This window comes from Solanum verrucosum, unplaced genomic scaffold, assembly GCF_900185275.1.
Source record: "Solanum verrucosum unplaced genomic scaffold, falcon-dt-bn FXZP01000189.1, whole genome shotgun sequence".
NCBI classification, from domain to species: Eukaryota; Viridiplantae; Streptophyta; class Magnoliopsida; order Solanales; family Solanaceae; genus Solanum; species Solanum verrucosum.
The window spans coordinates 533,724-552,254 of record NW_026020814.1 but is presented as its reverse complement, the minus strand read 5'-3'; the positions used below and the strand labels follow the sequence as shown (position 1 = coordinate 552,254).

The window sequence follows — 18,531 nt, the reverse complement described above, 5'->3', positions numbered from 1 at the left end:
AACTCTATACGATAAAAAGTGAACGGAGGGAGTAAGCGCAATTGGCACAATTTGCTACTTTGATTACAACGACAACTAGCATGCCTAAGCAATGACCTTTTTTTCTTTATCCTTCTAGAAAAGTTGGGGTTATAATAGTCTATATTTTTGTGCAAAGAAAAAGATATTTTTATTTGACTATTAAGTGCTTTTGTTATTTATTTGTAAAAAATTAATTAATATGAATTTAAATACCGTGTTCACACCGCGGTGAAGCAAGGAATATGCTTGTCCTCTTTCTTATTTGTTCTTCACAGTTATCGCCGGTCTCCCGTATTTATTTCCCAAGATACTACACCACCAGTCATCTCATTTTAATTTTTTTCATATTAGTTAGTTAAGTTATTTTTATTAAATAAAAATAATTCAATATTTTTAATCTTAAAATGTGATACTAGTAACTATTTTTGGGACAATTTTTAAAACTAAAACAATTAAAATGAGACCAAGGTAAAAGTTAACATTTATTGGTTTTTTGATAACTCAAATTCATTATATTAAGATTTGAAGTAAATGATACATATCATTCGAACAACTTACTCTTATCTGAAAACTTTATCTTTGAGTTTTTATTCGATGTTAGAAATTCACTAAATTTGGATCGCGTGTCGCTGAACCTATTTAGGAGCGATGCTCCCAATAGCATTGTTTTGTGCTTTTGTTTTTCCTTTTTTCTGTTTCCTCCCGGTCCTGTCCCCACACGTCTTTCATTCAAACACATCATCTACCACTTCAATGACTCCACGTGTCCTACTTTCCTCGGTTGCCTAACCCCCGGTTTCTTTCAACTCTTCTCGGCTAAGGAAAGCCCCCTGTCTTGCCTAATCCGCTAATTACTCATTTTTCTTCTTTTTGTTTCGACATGGACTAATATGCCCTTCCTGAACTCTCTCATTTTAAACGGACCAAGCACCAACATCTAGAAAAAGCCCAAGGTCATAATGGAACTTAAAACAACCAAAACCAGTTAAATACTCACTCCACTACCACTTTTATAGGCCATCACAAAACAGCCATTGTTACACTTCTCAGGGAAAAAAAAATGGGATCGCGATTCGAGGTGGAGGTGAAGATCTCATCAGCTAAGGATTTGAAGAACGTTAATTGGCGTTATGGCCGTCTTAAGCCATATGCTGTTGTTTGGGTTGACCCGAAAGGGAAATGCTCCACCAAAGTCGATGATAATGGCGATACTTCTCCTTCTTGGAATGAGAAGCTTGTGATTCCTTTGTATGCTCCGATCGAAGAGTCTACTTTGTATATCGATGTTGTTCACGCTAATGCAACCGAGGGAACAAAGCCTTTGATTGGTTCAGCTAAGCTTCCGCTCCGTGAGGTTGTTGATAGCGTTGGAATCGGTAATTTGACGGAGAGGTCGCTTGATTTGAAGCGTCCTTCTGGTCGCCCACATGGAAAGGTGAAAATTGAGGTTACTGTTCGTGATCCGCGCTATCGTGCGCCGGATCCGTATTATGCGCCTCCTTACGGTGTACCTCCACCAGCTGGATCAAGGGATTACCCTGCTCCGCCGCAACCTTACGGCGGATCATACGGTGCTCCTGCCCCTGCCCCTGGTGCTGCTCCTTCCCCTTACGGTGCTCCTGCTCCCTATGCTGCTCCGCCGGCGGGTTATCCGTACAACGCCGCTCCGGCTCCAGGTCCAGCTCCGGGTTATGGTGGAGCACCTGCTCCCGCGCCGGGTTATGGTCAACAACCAAGTTACGGTGCTCCTCCTGCACCGTACGGGCAGCAGGGTAGTTACGGACAACAGCCTGGTTACCCGCAGCAAGGAAGTTACGGATCGCAGGGTAGTTACGGGCAGCAGGGAAGCTACGGGGCACAGCCTCAGGGTAGTTACGGATCGCAGAAAGCAGGGTATGGTTACGAGGAGAAGAAGAAGAGCAAATTCGGAGGAATGGGGCTGGGAGCGGGACTGGCTATGGGTGCGGTTGCAGGAGCATTGGGTGGATTAGCCATATCTGAAGGTATTGATCACATAGAAGATAACATAGCCGAGAAGGCGGCGGAGAAGGTTGAGGATGATCTCGACGATGGTGGTTATGACGACGATGATTACTAGATAACTTGCATTTTCATTTTCTATATAATCCTCGCGTTTTTTTACGCCATGGTACAAATTATCTTGAAAGATAAAAAAAAAAATGAAAAAGAAGAAGGTATTTCAGTGTCAAAGCAAAAACTTGTAAACTTTATGCTTTTAGTTTTAACTGTTGTTCGATGCAACATGTAATGGATGCACGTTTTTGCTAAAATTTCAATGTCTTGTGTCCAAAATTTCACTCTATAGCATTTTTTGTTGACATTTTAATATGTAGTAGACAATCAAATGGAGTGAACTTTAAAAAGCTTGAGAAAAGTAAATAAAAAGAAGTAACTTAACAGTTTATGACGAAATCAATTGCCTTTGTAACCGTTGGATTAAAGAACTCAATTTGATCACGCGATGATGCGCCTCGTTGAGGTGCATTTAGTGAACCATAACGCTAACACAAGACTCCTCCGTTCAACCATGAAAATTGTGGATGTTTGAAAAAAGTTTTTGTTTGCAAGGCGAATTTTAAGTTTTTATTGTAGTTTATAGTATCTTTTGTATTGTATTTGTAAATCAAAATTTTAAATTTTAAATATTGAGTTAATCTAATCAAATTGAATTATTAGTTTCATTTCCGCACAATTGATAACCTTAAAACACTCATTTACTTGACTAATTGAACTTAAATGCACTCCTCCCACATCTTGCAACATGAGTGAAATACACTTCTAAATTCTCACTAAGTTTAGGAGTCATGTATTCAACACTTTTCTTGGCTTTTTATTAAGAGTTTGATGCTCTTAATTTGAGACCACTTGCAATGTCATGTCGCATATCGAGAGTTTACCTAAGTTTCGTTACTCAAATAGATGGGTTCTTTTAAAGCTGCCAATAATTCGGGGACGAAACTAATAGTTTGCGTCAAGTTTAGGGGTACATTTTTCTTCTAGCTAGCAACAACAACAACAACAACACATTGTAATTCTACAAGTTATAAGAGATGTCATCTCCGATAGATCATTTTCTCTTTACTTTTTTGCTGAACTTCTTTATTACTTATGTGATGATAAACTTATTTAGTATTAAAATCGAGTTGCCAATAAGCATCGAAAGTCTGCCGTATGTTCTACTATCCCTCCCATGTCTCAACCGATACTTTTTTTTGTTGAAAAATCTTTCTTTTGGCTTTTAAAATAATTTTGATATGTGATAGTTACTCATGTGCATTGGTGCCAAGTCTTGCTAATTACTTCTTAAGAATACGTCACTATATATGGAATCATTGTCCCACTTAATTAAAATATATACTTAATAATGTTGTTAACATGGCTCCAATTATATATTGGAATATCATTGTCGTCCCACTTCATAATAATCTTCAAACATGATGAGTATATATTATTATTGTGGTTGATATTGAAGCTAGTTGCCTTGTAAGATTAATCAGAGTAAATGTAGGGAAGTTTGTGGGCAATGGTTAATCCCTTGCAGTGTAAGTCCCCTAATAACATCTTAGACGTACAGATAAATATTCTCTTGTCTTCAAAGCTAAAAATAAACAATAAAAAAAGCATATAGTATATGACTTAGCATTTATTATAAGAGGTGCTTTAAACGTGTACTCTGCTCTCTCCTTCACCTTTTGGAATCATCTCTCTTTTATTTAAAGTGCTGTTTCCTCTCTCATATTTGAATAGTTACTTGTAAAATCACCTTTTTTGAGTTGTCTATCTGCAGGACTAAGAAGAAGAATGAAGATAAAATTTCGTCCAGTATTGAGAAAATATATTGCATGGAATGGTAAGTTATGTAGCATGCATGTATCTATTTTGTCCATATCTAAAAGTGAAGGGCATAAATGCATGTCGGCTGAGACTAAGTTAAAGAACATGTTTATATATTACGTCTTTATATCTATCTTATTTAATAGCCCTAACAAAATGTTGGATAAATTTGACGGTAAAGAGTCAAATGTACCTATATACTATTAGAAAAAGTTTAAATATACTCTCATTATAATTTAGGTCCAAATATACCCAGCTATACAAGAGAAGCACGTTTTTTTGGCATGTTACAAGTTGGGCCAAAAGTGTCAAAATAATATAGTAGCCAACAAGTCATACGATTATATTCACTTTCTGGTCCCCTTGGGACTATATAATATGTCCAAAAGCACGTGGTTTGTGTTATATAGTACAAATATACAATCATCAATATGGATTTGGATTGGCTTGTTGGGATTTTTCTCAGTTCTTTAACTCATTATTAGTTATTTCATCCTCAAATTATTTTGAATTTGATTATTATCCGCAGTAGAGTCCGACTAAATTTTAATCTGCGTTGGAAAGTTTCACAATGGAATTTGGGAGTATTGGGGTAAATCGCTCGTTAACAAAGACGACTCATGTTCACCTTGTCAAAAGAAAATTTATAAACAACCAAAATATTAGATTACGCTTATTAATCCTTCGAATCCCACCATCGTTTGTTAGATATTTTCCGTATATTAATTGGGTATACTTTTGTCCAAAGCTTTTTTCGAGCAACAAAAATGGCTAATATTTGATAGAACTTATACTTTTGGGCTTTGTTGGAATGTTGTATGCTTTAACTCAAAAATCTATTTTTTTTTTGTTTACTTGCAGAGGCCCAAGACCCGAAACAGGCCCACATGGAAATGGACCTCCGAGAGGAATATGCCCATGCTTTTCGAACCGAATCCTATGCTGATTTCTGGACACGTGTCCTTGCTTTATCCGAAAAGATTTCTTCTCCGACCAAAATTGTGGGCTCCACTTCAGCTGCTCGGCTTCCCTCTTACCGGCTTTTCGTGGAGCATCTTTTGGATCCGGATCAACCCACTGTGACTCGAATTCTCAGTTTGATCCAAACCCATCAAGACACCCACTCTCTATTATCTGAATACTTCTCACAAACTGCTGAAGCTTCTCTACTTTGTAGTCTATTATTAAAAGACGTGCAACGTACACGCTCTAGATATAAATCACTTAAATCCGCCTTAGACTCCCTCCAAAAAACACCGTACTCACCTAAAAAACACATGCCCAAAATCCTGACCCGATTAACTAAATTCTGTAACTCACTTAACCCGCTTGTTTCATCAACATCTTCTCCGCTCCGATTTAAAACCGTTCAAGCTAACTGCTCGCAATTGCTAAAAAGGATCGAGCTTAAGCGCGATAAGACCAAAGCGAAACTCCGATTAATAAATAAATTCAAACGTGGCTCAGCCATATTTGTCATGGCTCTAACAATCTCGCTTACCGTTATTGTAGCGACTCATGCACTAGCCTTGCTAGTTGCGGCTCCAACGGTAATGATGGCTTCATTCCAGCTGATGTCGACTAAGAAGCTGGCTAGCTGGTCGGCTCAGCTGGACGTAGCCGCGAAAGGTACGTACATATTAATTAGAGACTTGGACACTATAAGTCGACTAGTGGGTCGGCTAAATGATGAGTTGGAAGACTTACAAGCCATAGTTCGGTTTTGGCTCGAGAGAGGTGGAGACCCGCTTCAGCTTGAGGTACAAGCCAGCGGAGAAGTGGCGCGCCAGCTGAAAAAGAATTATGCAAACTTTGTGGAGCAATTGGATGAATTAGAAGAACATTTGTACTTGTGTTTCATGACAATTAATAGGGCTCGAAATCTTGTTATTACTGAAATTATGAATTCGCGCCCATATTTGTTAACCCAAATTAAAGAATAGTGATGGGAATTCGTATCTCACATGACCTTCTATGTGTATTATGTTATGTATCGCATGTGTCTCTACTTGTTTAACTTTGTGCAAATTTAACTGTCTATTTGTGTAAGATAAATGACATAGATGATAGATAAAGTCAAGTTAAAAAATATGTTTATGCATTTATATTTTATTATATAATTTCATGCAGTTTTCATTTAAGAAACGGTAGACATTGAAATTTTGTGGCTAGATGTGTTCAGTTTGAGTTGGGACTCTACGAAGTGTGTTCAATTCTAATTAGGATTCTTGGAGGCTACTCAACTTTAAACTCTAGTTCATGCCTATATAAAGGATACTATATTCCCTTTAAGTGGCATGTCAAATATTCCGCAAATTCATGAAATATTTATAAAGAGATCAAATTCAAATCATCTTGATTCGAGAAATATGCCATTAACGGCGCTCGAATTATGAAGATCAAGTCCGAATCATCTTAATTCGAGAAATACGCCACTAAGGACAAATCATCTAAATTCGAGAAATACGCCACTAACGGACCTCAAATTATGAAGATCGAGTCCATATCATCTTTGTTTCATAAATATGTCACTAACAACCCTTGAATTATAGAAATCATGTCCAAATCATTCAAGTTCGGAAAATACATCACTAACGGCCCTTGGATCATGGATGAATCTCATGAGAGAAGAATCAAGAAAGAAAAGAACAGAATTGTGCCCGCAATATTTATCAATAAAATCATGTGTCTTCATATTTTATTTATGATTGCAATTTAGTCACTTTAAAATTTGTTGCAAAAACAGAATAACAAATTGTTGCTTGAATATTTCTTTTTTAATTCAAAGAATATTAAAAACAAAAAAAGCTTTCTCTTTAAGGAAAGAAAACAAAAAAACTTATTATATATTTCTTTATTTAATGATGTGAGCTTTTATGGGCAAGAAAATGGTGGATGTGGAAATTTATGATCACACCAAACGTAGCATATATTAACATAGTGAAAAAAAACTTTCACATAATTAGGTTTGTCAGAATTTAGTTGGGGGTTGCTATGTGATTAATGTGTGTTTGATCACTTTATTCTTTCACATTATAATTGAATAGCCGACATTTTTATTATTGAATAAATTAGTGATTTATTCAATTTCAAATTCAATTATTGAAAAATAATTGTTACATACTCCCTCGGATCCATCTTAGTTATCGTAGTTATTTTTTATTAGGCATAATACATAAATATGTTTTCTAATTTGGTTTCGGTTGACATTTTTGCTCTTCAACTTTAGATGTACACAAGTAAACACTCAAACTTGTATAAAATTGAACAAGTAGACAACATAATACACGTCGGTAGTGGCGGAGCCAGAATTTCGCCTAAGGGATATCAAAATATAAAGAATAAAATCGTGTAGAAGTCAAGAAGTGTCAATGTGTAATATATATACATAACAAAAATATTTCTATTTTGGCTACACAATGTAATTTTTCGATGAAGGGGTGTCGGTCGACACCCCTTAACTACATGTGGTTGAGCGCGCCACTGCACGTCGGAGCCACTTGGGATGCAAATTTGCCATGTAGGACGCCATGTAGGATGAATATGTCTATTTGTTCAATTTTATACAAGTTCGAGTGTCTACTTATCCACACAAACTTAAAGGTTGTTGTCAGCTAAAGTCAAGTTAAAGATCATGTTTATGTATCGTGCCTTTTAATTATAGTATCTATTAAAAATAGCTAATTTAAAATAATTGTCATTTCATAAATTCAAGATATAATTATTTTTTTATTTTTATCTTTACTCTACTTATAGAATTTATTGTTACTATTGTTCCACCTTTATCTTTTACTTAAAATAAATATGGAGAGACTACTATAATAAAAAAACATAATAATACTTATTAATTAAAATCAAAGAGTAAATAAAGATACTTAAATTAATTAAAAAAATTTCATTCATTTTGTAGGAGTGTAAAAGAAAAAAACATACAAGTAAAATAAATATGACCTTCGAAAAAGTAAGATAACCTGTATCCTGATTGTCTTTTGTCTTGTTGACTAATTTACATACTTAATTAATCGCAAAGGTGTAAAAAAAACATGGAAAATCGATCGAACCGATCAAATCTAACCAAATTGATTTATGTTATTAATTTAATCAAATTTGTTGATTTTTATTTAAGTGTATAATCGTCTTGAAAAATTAGGATGATCTTTTTAATTTATGAAAAAAATTGAATTTTTTTTAAACCAAACCAAATAACTTTACATGTAAATATATGTTATATATTAACAATATTTTAAATTTAATATATAAATATGTTTTATAATAATTTTTAAATATAAAAATAATCTTGGTCCTAGGCATCTAGTGACTAGACAATTTTGGGTCTTTGTTCTTTAATTAACCTTTCCTTAATTAAGTTTAAAATTAAAATTAAAATTAAAAGATACTGTAATAGATACTCTATCAAACAATACAACAAAATCTATGTAAACACTCCAATTAAATGTTTACGATCTAACAATACGGTAACAAGATTTTACATTCTTGTCTTCTTGATGAAGAATTAAAGTGTTGCTTCAAGAACATATTTGCGAAAGAAATATTTTAATAGTAGTATATTTTGAGGTGATATTTTAAAAGTAAAAAAAAAATAAAAAATTAATTGAATCGTACCGATACCGAAGAGAAACCGATTATGATATGATTAGGATGGTTTTAAAAAATTTAATTTTGGTTATATATTATAAAATACCCGAAAAATTAGAATGGTATAATTTTTAAGAAATAACCGACCGAACCGTACCATTAACGCCCCTACTTAATCGTATGGTTTTTATCAAAGATGACTCAGTTTTATTTATTTACCCAATGAATTATATTTTCAGTTAAATCTAAAGACACCGTAAAAGGCAATTTGGTTTTTATACTAAATTGCTAATTATGTGGGAATTTATTATAACTAGGAAAGTATTGTTCTTGGAGTCTTTATGGTGAAACCAAATCAAACTCTATCTGTTTGGTGGGTTCGATTTTGCTAAAAAAGAAAACTAGTTATCTTTTTATGCTATTTCATTTTTATTTGTTGGAGTTAGGGATGTACATGACCGGGTTGGTTCGAGTTTTTCAAATATTAAATCAAACCATTTGTGTCGGATATTTAAATCTATAAACCAAACCAAACCAATAAAACTCGGGTTTTTCAACCTCGGGTTTTTTCGGATTTTTTCGGGTTTTTCCGGTAAAGTACTCATACAAACATATAATTTACTTGTACTTCAAATATTTCTTTAGTCCTATCAAAATACAACTATCTAAGGTGTTTCTTAAGAAACTAACACAAAATATGATATGAGTAATGACACTAAAATATCCAACAAAAAATAATAATAATGAAATCGCGTAAAACAATTATTGCAAATTAACAAGTCATATTGAAAATGATCATAATTTAAAAGTACTAAATCATGCTAAAATAAGTTTAATAAGTATTAGTTACATGACTAAATATTAAAGGAAATTAAAATTAGATTATGTATTTGAATTGTCTAAACCAATGTAAAACCAACGAACAAATATTCAATATTAGTGTCATTCTTAGTGTTGAATTGATTTTCTTTTTGCATTAGTATTAATTTGATTTTGATTTAAGCTTTATTATAATTACCAACATCTGTGGACTATAATCTTTATTGAACCATTCAGAATTTTAAGTTTCAAACTTGAAATAATATATTAAAAGATAAAAAACTATGAAAAACATAAGAAATATTTAAAAATTATATCAAAGTAAATATTTTTATGTATAAAATAAAATTTTAAAATTATATATATAATGTCGGATTGGTTTGGTCTCGGGTTGGTTTTATTTAGTTAAAATCAAACCAACCTAAATATAGTCGAAATTTTTTTTTCAATACCAAACCAAGTCAAACCAATCACTAGTCGGTTTTGTACACCCCAAGTTGGAGTTATGAATAAAGTTTTAATGAAACATATAATTTATTGAACACATAATAATTATTTGATTAGTTTAACAATAATCTTTTAATGATGTATGTATTCAGACTTGATCAAATTTTAATAATGAAAAAGAGTTAAAATTGTTTCTGAACAATGTGAAATCGATTACTATTATCCTCTATTATATTTTAAGATAAAGAATGTCCCACCGTTATCATAAAAGACCATTAATACCCTCAAGAGTTAACAACTCAATTTTTACGTGACAAATCAAGTGAAACTAATCTCTCCACTTAAGCATTGCCAACTAAAATTTACTTATAAAAAATTAGACATTTAGCGGCGACAAAAGTCACCACAAAATTTCAAAATATTATCACTAAAGGTTTTCATTTTTAGTAGTATTAGATTATAAGAAAGTCAACATCCGTCCGTGATTTTATTTTTAAAATATTTTTAAAAATAATTTCTACACATTTTTATGCAAAAATTCCCATTTTCTTTACAAAGAATCATTGACAATCCAATAGAATCCGTCAGGTTTCAATATTTTTTAAATAGTATTATTAGCGAGAGTTTTTTTTTATACCTAAGTTGAATTATATTATTATTTTTTACCCGTATTGAAGCTGAGTTAAAAATTAGAAAACAAACATTTAAGTTAAATCCAAACAATGACCTGAATGAAATAAATAAAATACACAATGTTATTTAATTGTATGTTTCATAATTTTTTTTATGTTTATCAACACATGCTGAATAGTTTATACTAAATAAAAAAAATTTATTTTAATGATATCATTATAAAGTTAAACTGAAATAAGATTGAGATGGAGGGTCCAAATAAAAACTAAGATTAATTTAAGTTAAAAATAGTTGTCCATATATTTTTCTAGTTTTAGATTTAACTTTCCAATTTGACGTGACTACACCTACCCACCATTCACGGTATGTTTTATAATATTACACCACCTTTCTAGTTGATATATACTACTCCCTCCGTCCCATTTTATGTGGCAATATTTGATCGGGTACGGAGTTTTAGAAATAAATAAAGACTTTGAAATGTTTACCAAATTGCCCTTTAAAAAGTAGACTCTTTTTTCTCTCTCCTCATAAATGTATTGGAATATTATTTTAAGATTAAGTGGAACCAACAAGGATAAAAGAGGAATTGTACCTTTATAAACTTACCATATAAAGAAATGTGATATTCTTTTTAGAACTAACCAAAAAGAAAATGGTGTCACATAAAATGGGACAGAGGGAGTACTATTTTCTAATAAACGCCTCCACATGACACCATAACCATAAACTTTATTAATTATCCAAGAAAAAAAGAGGGCCCAGGGGGGGAGATGGGTAGGTGTTTTGGGGTGGGGGAATTGGTATTTGAGAGTTGTACTATTATTGTAAGGTCCAAATCGAAATAACGTGTGAAAAAGGAAAAGTGATAGAAATAATGTATAAAAAGAAATTTGAGAAAAATTACATATAATGTATTAAATTAGTATGATATATTATAAAGTTTTAATAGCCGGTCAGGTATAACGATTGTTATAGCCAATGTTAGAAATAATATACTTTCATTAAAGATTGTGTAAACCTTCATTTTGAATCGAAGTATATTATTTTTTCTCCTCATAATTCAATTCTAAAGTCTTAAATTTGGTAAAGTCTCTTTAACAAAATGTGCATTTTTTGAGGTAGAAACCAACTCTATTATAGGGTTTCACAATTCTTTTTTTTTAAAAAAACAAATTGGGTTGGAGTGGGGGATCGGGAGTGGAAAAGAAGACGATGAGCCATATAAAATCACATATATAGTGCAGTAAATTAGTACACTAATAATATAAGTTTGTCGGCCATAAAGGCTGTTAAAGTTAACCCATTATTGAAACTTATATAGCGCACTAATTTAAGCGCTATATGTCAAAAAATGGTCGAATATCACGATCATTAAAAAAAATAAAAATCTGGCCATTGTCTATATAGAGTGTGCTTGATCACATTAAAATGCCAAACTGGACAGGTATGAAGATCTTTCAATGTCTCTATTAATTAAATCAACGGGAAAAAAGCTAAAATATACAGTAGCTTTAACAATTAATTAATTATGACGGCTAGTTTCCTCAACTTCCTATTTTCAACCTCTACTGGCCAGTGTTTAATTATTCATTGAACCATTTTCATATGATTAATTAGAATGCATGATCATAGTGTAAAGGTTTCGTACACTTTGAATTTAATTTACTCATAATTACTTTCTATAGGTAAACTTGGGAGCTCAATTTAAAGTTGAAGACTTTACAATGACCACTTTTAGGCAGTATTTTAATTAATTAGTCAAATAATTGTTCACTTTCAATATCTACATTTCTATTTTTCAAAGTATTCGTAGTCTATGGTATGAGTTCATTCTATGAATAGGTAAATTTTTTATAACCTTCCAAAATGAAATAAATTTTATGTCTTAACAAGAAGAAATGACAAAACGCTATGAAAATGATGTGTATCTAAATTTTTCAGAGAATAGATGCACTTCAATATCGTTTGGTTTGATTCCATAATTATTTTTTTTGTGATAAATTGATAATAATAACTGGATGAGCAAATAATAATTAATATTATACACAAAAAATATCGTTTTATTTACAATTACTCTTAATGAGTTTCCATACTTTAAAAACAATAAATAATGGAGTAACATTTTATAAGAAAATCAGCTTCACAAATTTATAAAATGAAGAAAAAGAAGATTAAAAAAAGTGATTATATTTGGTATATCTGGAGATGATCCCAAGAAATAACTGAACAAAGGTGCACGATGCTGGTTACCATTGCACCAAAGTTCTCTCATATTCATGGGAGATCTCACATACATATTTAAGTTGGCAAAATAAAAAATGCATGATATCGGGAGGAGTGCATGAGTTTACGTGAATTTATTTTCTTTATATAAATTCACTCCTAATTATGAGATTAGTGTAGTTAGGTTATTGATCAAGTTACAAGTAATTCACATACATAATAAAAGAGTATCTTATCTATACGAACACATTAAGATCGAATTGAATTGTCGCTTTGTGCAATCCAAGAGCAAAGAAGGAAAATATGATTAAGTAAGAATCTGAGCTAAAAACGGACCAGTTCAATCAAAGTTACACCATTAGTGAGTGCATATATAGAATTTCAATTCAATTTAAAGAAATGGATCGAATGAATTTAAGCTATATATATCAGTAGCATATCCTCAAAATCAAATGATAATCCATCGATTTCAATTTTCAATGATGGAACTACTAATTAGGTATATATTTGGAAACCAAGGCACGCCTTTTTGCACTTAACTACTCAAAATCTTATGCAACATAACATGAGATTTACCAAAGACACATTACTCGACACATAAAATGGTTTATACTACATCCTTTGACTAGAAAAACAATGTCCTATATACGTTTATGAACGGGTCAGGAAGAGTATCGATAAAGTAGTCTAACATCGAATTAAGAAATTATGTTTGGGATTCGAATTGATAAATAAGATTTGTGAGAGTAAACTAGACTTATACAGATTGTTGAAAAAAATGTCTAGTCCTCTCATCCCTCATTTTTAAGTTTAAGCTTCTCATCTTTTTTCTACTTTATCTTTTTCAATAGTATCAATCTTTGTTTTACTAGTCCATTATTGTTCTCTGATTTCTTTGTTAGTTTTATTTTTCCACTGTAACTTTGAGTTTGGTAATTATTTCTATGGTGAAATTGAAGTTGCTACACCTACTATGTAAACTTGTTTGTTATAATCATACATATTTGACTTAAAACACTAAGAAGAAAACAAAAGTAAAGTGAAATAATTTCCTTCAACTGCCATCCAATAGCTAAGGATAGTAGTAATAAATTATATCCAACTACACATCATGTAATTCATAAATGCACCCCAACCGCTCCCAATATAACACTTCTAGTATAAGTAAATCACTATCTTGGCTCATTTTCATATCTTGAAAACACACACACACACACACACCAAAAAACAAACAAAAAAAACTTAGCCATGACAAAGGAGGAAATTGCCACTACAAATGTGAACATCTTGAAAAAATCATATGTGAAGCCTCAAAAACCACTAGGAAAAAAAGAATGTCAATTGGTAACATTTGATTTACCTTACTTAGCTTTTTATTATAACCAAAAGTTGATGGTTTACAAATTAGGGACTGAAAACTTTGAGGAAACAGTGGAAAAATTGAAAGATGGTTTGGCTTTAGTGTTGGAAGATTTTTATCAACTTGCTGGGAAATTAGGAAAAGATGAAGAAGGAGTATTTAAGGTGGAATATGATGATGATATTGATGGAGCTGAGGTGATTGTGGCTGAGGCTCAAGGGATTGAAGTTGCAAATCTTACTGATCATCAAGAAGGGATTAATAAATTCCAAGATTTGATACCTTATAACAAAATCTTGAATTTGGAAGGGCTTCATAGGCCTCTTCTTGCCGTTCAGGTAAAAAAAATATTTACACAATCAGATCATAGATAACTTAGTATTAGTGAAAATGATAATTAATCTGCTATAACATGTAAAAGTTATTAGGCATATATAACTTTATTACTCCTGATTTATTGTTATTTGTAAATATTTTTTTGTTGTTCTGTTTTTGTGAATGAGATTGAGCTAGCTAGTCACATCTAGGTACATTTATTAATGCACTTTAGTGGTTCGGCAGTGACACAGAAAATTAGTAGTGAAGTATTTAGTATGTTTTGAACAATAGGTTACTCTGCGTATTTTTACTTGTTATAGTTGGATTAGACATATTTAATAAATAAAAATAATGATTAATATGATTATAATATAATATTTAGTATCAGGTATTGAAAAAATGATTTGGAGAATAAGTAATTAATACTAGGATAAAATCTTTTTTTAAAAAAATATATTAAAAGCGACGAGTGAATTATTATTTTTGAAATAATAGACAAATAAAATGTAAAAAGAGTAATTATAGTCCTTTCTTTCGCACCGCACTAATATTTCTTCATATTTATGACTAAAAGTAAAGATGAAAAAAAATAACTAAGTATGTCTTGATTTTCTAAAATAACAAATATTGCAGATCATCTATTTTTAATATAAGTTACTGTATAAAATCATTTTTTAAAGTTTTCCTACAAGTTCCAAGTAGTCATGAAGATAGTTTATATGAAATTACATTTTTTTTTGGTGTCTCCAAGTCCAAACAGATAATCATATTCCATAGGATTTCACATGGTATGTTAGCCCACTTTTTTGCTAAATTAACATGCACTTTTTGTACAAGTCGAACCTCACCATTTCTTTTGCCGGTCCGTTTAAGTATATAGGAATGTGCATCATAGCGAGGTTACGGTTTATGTCCTCCTCCCTAAATTATATTATTTTTGAGCTATGATCCGCCTTAACCCTCCACTGTGGGTGGTTTATTTTTAAAAAATATTTGTCCACGAATGTGTATGTATCAAATCTTTCCTAGTACTAATTCTTGTAGTTTATTTTTAGAAATGTACATTGCTATTTTGGTTTCATCGTTCTTTGTTGTAATCTGATTAACTCATAAGTTATCTATCCTTTTATTAAGATTACCAATTTAGATTATATGCTTCTTACGGTAAATTACCTTACATTAATCTGACTGGTCAATTTTATTTTATTTTTGTCATTTTGTGTTACATTTAATTTCAACTGTAAAAAATACAGAATAGTTACGTAGTAGAAGTAATTATTGGTTGGACCCCATTGATCACTTATTTTGTGGTCTCATATTGTTTACAGCTCACCAAGCTCAAAGACGGGCTGGCAATGGGCTTAGCATTTAATCATGCTGTGCTGGACGGTACCTCCACGTGGCACTTCATGACTTCCTGGGCCCAGCTTTGTAGTGGGGCCACCTCCATTTCGGTCCCACCTTTCCTCGAAAGGACCAAGGCTCGTGACACCCGAGTCAAACTCAACCTATCTAAGCCATCCGATGCACCGGAACATGCCAAGTCAGAAACAAACGGTGATGTTAGCGCCAACGTGGATCCACCTATGCGCGACAGGGTGTTCAAGTTTTCCGAATCAGCAGTTGATCAAATCAAGTCAAAAGTCAATGCTAACCCACCAGAAGGCTCGAATACGCCGTCGTTTTCCACTTTCCAGTCCCTCTCCGCACACGTGTGGCTAGCTGTCACACGTGCGAGGCAACTCAAACCGGAGGAATACACGGTTTACACCGTCTTCGCTGATTGCCGGAAAAGAGTCGATCCTCCGATGCCGGAGAGTTACTTCGGAAACCTAATTCAGGCGATTTTCACTGTAACGGCGGCGGGATTGCTGTTATCGAATCCGATTGAGTTTGCGGCAGGGATGATTCAGCAAGCAATTGTGAATCACGATGCGAAGGCGATTGATGAAAGGAACAAGGATTGGGAAAGTAGTCCGAAGATATTTGAGTACAAAGATGCCGGAGTGAATTGTGTGGCGGTGGGAAGTTCGCCAAGGTTCAAGGTGTATGATGTGGATTTTGGATGGGGAAAACCGGAGATAGTGAGAAGTGGATTGAACAATAGGTTTGATGGAATGGTGTATCTGTATCCAGATAAAAATGGAGGAAGAGGAATTGATGTGGAGATTAGCTTGGAAGCAAATGCTATGGAGAGGTTGGAGAAGGATAAAGAGTTTCTTATGGAAGCTTAATTAATTAATTTGCTTTTGCTTAATTGTATGTTTTGTTTTTTTAATTTTATTTATTATTGTTTTATCATGTTGTATGTTTCTGTTTCTCTTTGTGGTATACAGGAATAATGTTCTTCGTGTTTCATGATCTTGTGTGTTGACAACTATGATTTTTAATTTTAGATGTGCTCAAGTAGACACTTAAATTTATATAAAATTGATAAATAAATGCATTCATTCTACATGGCAATGTTGTATTCTACATGGAGTCCTATGCCATGTAGGATATGTGTGTCTATTGTTTAATTTTATAGTACAAGTTTAAGTGTCTACTTGCACACACTCAAAGTTGGAGGGCATAGTTATACGGCCTAAGTCATCTCTGGTCTCTTAAAGTTATCCGCATAATTCACTTAGACATCTCAACTAGAACTTGTACCTATCAAACACTTCTATCAGGTAGAATTTGAACCACTACGACACTTTATGGGGCACAAAAAGTAAAATTCACACTTTGGTGAGCGCGTGAGATCAAATATTTCAATATTTTCTCTTTTCCTTTTCAGTGTTTTTCTCTTCTTTTTTTTTTTAAAAAAAAACCTTTAACAATATTTTTCTCTTTCCTCTCTTTCAATACCACACCATCTGCTACAAGGCAGCAATTGTATCTTTACAACACTTCACCACCAATTTTTCAAAAGCAAATTTCTGTCATTTTCTTTTTTCTTTTTTAATCTTTTTATCATTGCATTATTAATTTTGCAGTAGAACTACTTTCTGTCATCTTTTTTGCCAAGAACAATTAAGATGATCATTCACATTTCTTTGGCGGAAAAAATGGAGATTATCATCTACGTCTTCTTTGCCGGAAGATAATGAAAAGCACCATCCACATCTTCTTCACCTCCCCCCTCACACACCGCCCCCGACCCACGCCCTTGCTTCCCCACAAATTAAAGCAAAAATAAAAAAATTCAAAATCAAAATCAACAAAGGAAGAACAAATCTTTTTAAAAAATACTATCAAATGAAATGGAAATAAGAAAGAATGATGGTCAATAGTCACGGTTAGGGATTTTTCCCTAAAACTTCAAAAGCTCCGATAAATACAATGGTGGACAATAGTCAGTGTTAGAAAAAGAGAAGAAAGGAAGAGGTTTGGGGTGGGGATGCGGGGGGTGGGGTGAGGGATGTATAATTTTTTTTCCTTTAGTTGAATCTTTTCTTTTTAGATTTTGTTTTGTTTATATTCAAAATTAAAATTTATAATTATTTTAAATTAAAATGTCACGTGGCTTTATTTGATTTGTTAGTTTGCCACATCATGTGCATGTGTATTACACGCACCTTTTTTTTGGGCTTAAGTCATTCGTAGCCCCTTAAAGTTGTCCACATAATTCGTTTAAACACCTCAACTAACCCTTGTACCTATACCCCTTAAAATTGATATCTATTTGACATTTTTTTGACAATTAGCCAAAAATATGAGATGTGTGTACTACACTCGCTGTGACATGGCAAACTGATGAATTAAATGATGACATGTGGCTTTTGAATCCAAAAATATATTTAAAAAATGATATTCTAAAAAGCATCTATTTACTAACTAAAAAATTAAAAAACAATTTTCTAAAAAACATACCCACCAATAAAATGATGACACGTGGCATTGAATTCAATATTTTTAAAAAGCTCTATTTAAGTAATTCAAAAATAATTTTATGAATATAAAACTTATTTTTGTTTTTATTTTTTATTTCACCAACCCCCCCTCCGAGACCCATTTCTTCTTCACCGGTGACGGCGGCAACTACGACGCCAACAAATCGTCGCCCTACCTCTTTATTCTCCTTCATTCAAGTTTATCCTTTATGATTTCTGTGTAAAGATGCAATTTGGATTCTTTATTGAACAGTTCAAGTGCTAGTGAAATAATGAAAGTTTCTAATTAGTTAATACTAGAACCGATCAGTTTTCTACATATTGATAGCATCAAATCTCTTACTCATTGTCTTCATCTTCTTTCCATTAGTAATTATTTAT

General features: G+C 32.5%; 3 protein-coding genes across 3 annotated transcripts; all 3 read left to right on the top strand.

Annotated features, from left to right (window-relative positions):
* Positions 1 to 947: 947 nt before the first annotated feature.
* On the top strand, positions 948 to 2,126 carry LOC125813333 (protein SRC2 homolog). Its single transcript, XM_049492829.1, has one exon. The coding sequence runs from the start codon at positions 1,082 to 1,084 to the stop codon at positions 2,117 to 2,119; it is 1,038 nt and encodes a 345-aa protein (XP_049348786.1). The 5' UTR covers positions 948 to 1,081; the 3' UTR covers positions 2,120 to 2,126.
* Positions 2,127 to 3,838: 1,712 nt separating this feature from the next.
* On the top strand, positions 3,839 to 5,819 carry LOC125813303 (UPF0496 protein At3g49070-like). The gene is made up of 2 exons (XM_049492799.1): positions 3,839 to 3,892; positions 4,738 to 5,819. Exons 1-2 carry the CDS (start codon positions 3,844 to 3,846, stop codon positions 5,817 to 5,819), a joined length of 1,131 nt encoding a protein of 376 aa, XP_049348756.1. The 5' UTR covers positions 3,839 to 3,843.
* A 7,959-nt stretch (positions 5,820 to 13,778) lies between these two features.
* Positions 13,779 to 16,608, top strand: LOC125813329 (BAHD acyltransferase DCR). Its single transcript, XM_049492824.1, has 2 exons — positions 13,779 to 14,295; positions 15,604 to 16,608. Exons 1-2 carry the CDS (start codon positions 13,846 to 13,848, stop codon positions 16,507 to 16,509), a joined length of 1,356 nt encoding a protein of 451 aa, XP_049348781.1. The 5' UTR covers positions 13,779 to 13,845; the 3' UTR covers positions 16,510 to 16,608.
* Positions 16,609 to 18,531: the final 1,923 nt, after the last annotated feature.

Coding starts and splice junctions, on each gene's coding strand:
- LOC125813333 (XM_049492829.1), top strand. CDS start 1,082: ATGGGATCGCGATTCGAGGTGGAGGTGAAGATCTCATCAGCTAAGGAT.
- LOC125813303 (XM_049492799.1), top strand. CDS start 3,844: ATGAAGATAAAATTTCGTCCAGTATTGAGAAAATATATTGCATGGAAT. Junction 3,893..4,737: donor AAAATATATTGCATGGAATG/GTAAGTTATGTA, acceptor GTTTACTTGCAG/AGGCCCAAGACCCGAAACAG.
- LOC125813329 (XM_049492824.1), top strand. CDS start 13,846: ATGACAAAGGAGGAAATTGCCACTACAAATGTGAACATCTTGAAAAAA. Junction 14,296..15,603: donor GGCCTCTTCTTGCCGTTCAG/GTAAAAAAAATA, acceptor TATTGTTTACAG/CTCACCAAGCTCAAAGACGG.